Source organism: Nannochloropsis gaditana (assembly GCF_000240725.1).
Source record: "Nannochloropsis gaditana CCMP526 unplaced genomic scaffold scaffold288, whole genome shotgun sequence".
Taxonomy (NCBI): domain Eukaryota; class Eustigmatophyceae; order Eustigmatales; family Monodopsidaceae; genus Microchloropsis; species Microchloropsis gaditana.
Window position 1 is genome coordinate 1 of NW_005803665.1, and position 4,585 is coordinate 4,585.

The following is a 4,585-nucleotide window of genomic DNA, read 5'->3' on the forward strand; positions in this document are numbered from 1 at the left end:
AGTCCCACGCATTGCGCGAGGAAAAGTAGGTACCTTCGGAGTGAACACTCACGAGTCATCCTGCCGTTCCTATCCCTACCCTCCCTCCCTGTCGTTCGCCTCTCCCGCCCACCGCTCCCCACCAGGACTGACCATGGCTATGGACTTTCTCTCCTCCCTCCCCACCTCCGGTGTGCCCGACTTCACCCCGTCGCCGGAAGAAACGTGGGCCCTCCTCTCCTCCCCCCCTCCGTTCCCGTCCTCCTCCCTCCCGTCGTCCTCTCCGTCCTACGCCGTGCTCAACAACCTGGTGGTCTCTTTCGACAAGGACACCATCGACCAGTCGGAAGAGCTAGTTGCCCTCCTCCGAGAGCGAGGGAGGGAAGGAGGGCGGGGGGGAGGACGGGTTGAGCATGTGCGCTTGGTAGGGACGCATTTGACCCCTAACACGCCGCGGGGCGTCCTGGACGCGGATTCGGAGGAGAAGATGGAGGAAGTCAAGGAAAAGGACCGCGTGTGGGACACATACGAAAGGAAATGGGTGGAGGAGGTGGGGGAGGAGAGATTGGGTGCTGAGGGAGGGAGCGACGCGTCCGCTAGAACCGTGGCAAAGGTGGCGCGACGGGAGCTTGACGCGTGAGTAGGGGGGGGGGAAGCTGGAAGGATGGGTAGAGGAGGAGGATGGGGGGTGTCTTTATTTTCGATAACGTCCATTCCATACCATCCACACGACAACTCACGCACAGGCTGGCATCTGCTATCACCGCCTTTTTGGACTCCGAGCTTGTGGTGGGGAGTCTTGGTCCCAGTTCGGCGTGACGCGTCTCGCGTCTCACCCAACGGAGGGTATACATCAGGGCTACATGGGGAAGTCACTTGAAGGGGGGATGGGGGGGGCGACGTGATATGGAGTGGCGTGGACTTGGGTATGACAGTCGGGGCAGAGAGAACGGGAGGAGCAGCCATGTGCATGTAGGATAGTGGTTACCATACAAAGAAATCAAATGGCTTCAAATTTGTCGAGTACAGTGCACACATGTCTCCGTCGACCGGCATGTCACCACCTTTCAAAATGTCCAGACCATAAAGATGCGCGAAAGACGCCTTCATTGCATGCGAATAATAATCTTCCGTTCCATCAGGGATTGAACTTGGGTACTTTGGTACCGTTTTTAGTACGCATCTCTCGTAGGCATGCTCGGGCTCTCACTGCTAGCAGCGGATGAGCGCGGGGTCAGGAGGCGTCTGTACATTTCTTCTTTGGGAGCGGCAGGTCGCCTGTCCTTGTCATCCCACTCTGCTTTCTTCGTCTTCCCAGCAGCCCGTTTGATTATTCAATGTTCACATTCCAATGTTCAATCTATGCACAGCTCCCAGGTCACAAAAGAAAAAGGTCTTACATAGACTGCCAACTTGTATCGTGGCCTCCTGCCTGTCGTTCCCAAAGCCCTCCTGTGTCATCACGCGTGCTCAGGTCAACTTGGCAGTGGTCGTCATTCCAAATCGACCATTTTCTCGCCCCTCCCCAGACACCGCCTATGTACATACAAGCTTTTGCGGCACAACCCAAAATATACCATGTAAGTCGTTATCCCCCTCTGCCATTTCCCCGTCCTCCCCCTCCCCCTCCATCTACCCCGAGCCAGCGTCCATGCCCCTCTCCTTCCCAGGACCGCCCGCAGGACCATAAGGCACAAAGCGTCGAACTTTCTCCAAATGCAAACGTCCCAACAGGTTGTTGATCAACGAGTAGTTCACGTCCGCTTCCTCCCAAGCCACCTCCCCCCGCACCCAGCCCCTGGCATGCCCGTCCTCCGACCCGCCAATACCCCCGTCCCTCCTGCCCTCCTTCCCCCCCTTCCTCCCTTCGGAGGATCGGGGGGAGGAGGGCGAAGAGCTTCCTGGGCGACGCCATCCCTGCTGGTCCGCAGGATTCGCCCGATACCCCCTCCCTTCCTTCCTCCCTTTCTCCATGCTCCCAGGACTCGCCCCTCCCGGAGCCCCCGGTGAGGCAAGACACGGGTCAGACAGAGATCGCGGCAGACCGTCCCTCTCCCGGGCTCCGCTCTCTGTTGGGGCGAGGGCGCCCACCCTGCCCGACCGGTCACTCCCATCACCGCCAATGCCTGGGCGGCTCGCCTCCTTGCTCCCACTGCTGGTGCTTCGTTCCAGCGGACCACGTGACGCCTTGTGCAGGTGCCACTCAGCGAGATCGTTTCCTGTTTCAGGCTCGGAAGGGGTAGCTGGAACGTGTGGCTGTGCCTGGAAGGAAGGAGAAGACATGACTACTGGTGAGAATAAAAATTCTGCCGAAAAGAATAAAGATGCCACCACCCTTCTGGCCGTCCCAAGCACCAATCATACCGGTGTGGATTTCCGCCCTTTTTCGTGCTCTTGGCGCTGGTGAAGACGCAGTAATTGCCGGTGATAGATAAAGGCGTCACACAGACCTCCTCCCTCCCCTCCTCCTCCTCCTCCTCCTCCTCCTTCCTTGCCCCCCTCTCCTCTCCCAGCCCCTTGCACTCCTCCATCGAATGGGTCGTGCAGGTCGACGATCTCACTCAGGTCGACGGATCCTGCAATGCGCAAACGTTTGATCGCCTGTCCATTGATAATGGATTCCACCTCCCCGCATCCCTTGCCCAATGATGCCTCTGGTCCTCCCCTTGGAAGAGAAAAGGTCCCAGAATCCTCCCGCTCCCGGCCCCTTTTGTAGGTACTGGCGCTTGTGTGCAAGCCTTTCATCTCTACGCCAGTCACGAGGACGGGCGGAAAGGGGGCAGTAACCTCAGGGGCAGGGCCTGCCGCTGCCGTGCCAGAGGACGCGTTATGTGTGGGCGTGGAGCCATGCATTCCTGAGGGTATATCGTCCATCCCCAGTCGGGCTAGCAAGAAGGCCGTCAGACGCCAAGATGGTGAGATATCAGACCGACGACGTTGTTCGAGCGGGGATATTTTAGTGTTCCCATCCCTGTTCTTGCTGGGGCTGCCAATAGTGCTGCGGGAATGATATGGCGCCAATGTGCTCCGAACCCTTCTCTGCTATCTGCTTACCACACACCTGTGCAACATGGTGGAAAGATAGGCCGGTTAACGGTGGTGTTGATGCGGTTTTCAATTGCTTCAATGGTAATTGGCGTGGGAGGAGGCGTCAGTACCATCGCCAGCAGCTCGCTCCTAGTTCACCTCGAGCCTGGAGCGGTCGGAAAGGAATGCCTCCATGCCGGTATACCACGCACTAAATTATCCACCACTCTTCCAATAGGGGTGCGGACGTAGATCCTTTCTACTCTGAACACCTTCAGTCCAGGTGGTTGATTTTCCTCGCGAATCACAGCTGCAAACGGGATCATATAATTGTCTCGGGCTCTGGGAACGTGCGAAGCTTTCCTTCAGTGCATCTAATCCATTCGACGATTTCCTGGACGCATCCGCGTCTACTGTCTTGACAAAAAGTCATGGAGTCAAAGCGAGTAGAGCAAAGGGTCGACGAAGAGCGCCATAGCGTCCACGCGGGGGGCACAAATGATTCGCGGAGTTCTGAGGGGAGGGTTCAACAGGGTCATGGAAGAAACAGTAAGATGCTGTTACCATGTAAGCTTTAAGTGGATTATTATACCTGCGTCTTTCAACCCTATGTAATGTCATAGCACGAAGTAATGAACCCGATAAGTGCTCTCGATTGTCTTTTATGTCTCGTGTGCTGACTTCCTACCACCTCCTCACGCTGTCTCCAGTCATGTCCAAGTTTGAGTGCTTCGAGCTCTACGATTGTCCCGTTCAGGGCCTGCTTCTACTGGCAGGGACGGATCTCAAGAAGGTGAGTGGTGGGGAAATTGGCGTCTTTGCCGTGGATTGACCTGGCATTTATACCCGGCGCTGCATTCACGTAGGCTCCTGTGCGTACACACACATATATGTATACATATACGCATTTGTCCCCCTGCTTTCAGTCACGCCCCGCGCCCCATAGCCCTTGCACCCGCTGAATCTCCTTCAATGACATGGACGGTCCCGTGCTGAAACCGATTTACCGTGTGTGGGTATGCTTGATGTTGATGTGCCCGTTTTGCTTCCCTCCCCCCCTTCCCAGCATGGCTACAGAATCCTCCGCCTGGACAAACGGGTGCCTGTCAACGCCCATACCCCACTGAGTCAGGTGGTCTCGGAGGTAGGCTGAAAAGGGGTGGGAAGGCGAAGGCCAGTGCTAACCCCCCACTGTCTCCTTAAGAAATGGCCTCTTATATCTCCCAACGTCTCGACGGGTTTTTAGGGTCTCTTGGACCCTCCCTCCCCATCACCCGACCCCGTCCACCCATGCTATGCCCGAATCTTCCTTTTGTCTTGCGCGTACAGCTGTCCCTGGTCGTAGCCTCTGGTTTCTTTTTCCTTTGTTCTGACGCACGTCTCGTTCGTTGCCTCCACCTCCTTCCCTCCCTTTCTGTGGTCGCCCTCGTCCTCTTTACCTCCTCCCTCCGCCGTCCTTCCCTTCTCATCCTCCCTCTTTGAATGCCCTGTCGCCTCCTTCGTCTTGTCCCCCTCCCTCCCTCCCTCCCTCCCTCCCTCCAGGAACCCATCACCTACACGGCAGCGTCGTGGTTGCTTT

At 57.1% G+C, this 4,585-nt stretch overlaps 2 protein-coding genes across 2 annotated transcripts in view; one reads left to right on the forward strand and one right to left on the reverse strand.

Moving 5' to 3' along the window:
- Positions 1–2,092: 2,092 nt before the first annotated feature.
- On the reverse strand, positions 2,093–2,510 carry NGA_0130300 (uncharacterized protein; the record flags this gene model as incomplete). The annotated part of the gene is made up of 3 exons (XM_005855109.1): positions 2,093–2,131; positions 2,157–2,241; positions 2,344–2,510. The coding sequence occupies 3 exons, from the start codon at positions 2,508–2,510 to the stop codon at positions 2,093–2,095; spliced, it is 291 nt and encodes a 96-aa protein (XP_005855171.1).
- A 728-nt stretch (positions 2,511–3,238) lies between these two features.
- Positions 3,239–4,585, forward strand: part of NGA_0129700 (uncharacterized protein) — a gene marked incomplete at its 3' end in the record, with an annotated part of 1,579 nt that continues 232 nt past the window's right edge. The window contains exons 1-3 of the mRNA XM_005855103.1: positions 3,239–3,573; positions 3,717–3,799; positions 4,073–4,150. Coding sequence (XP_005855165.1) covers positions 3,438–3,573; positions 3,717–3,799; positions 4,073–4,150 — 297 coding nt within the window. The 5' untranslated portion in view covers positions 3,239–3,437. The remainder of the gene's footprint in view (positions 3,574–3,716; positions 3,800–4,072; positions 4,151–4,585) is intronic.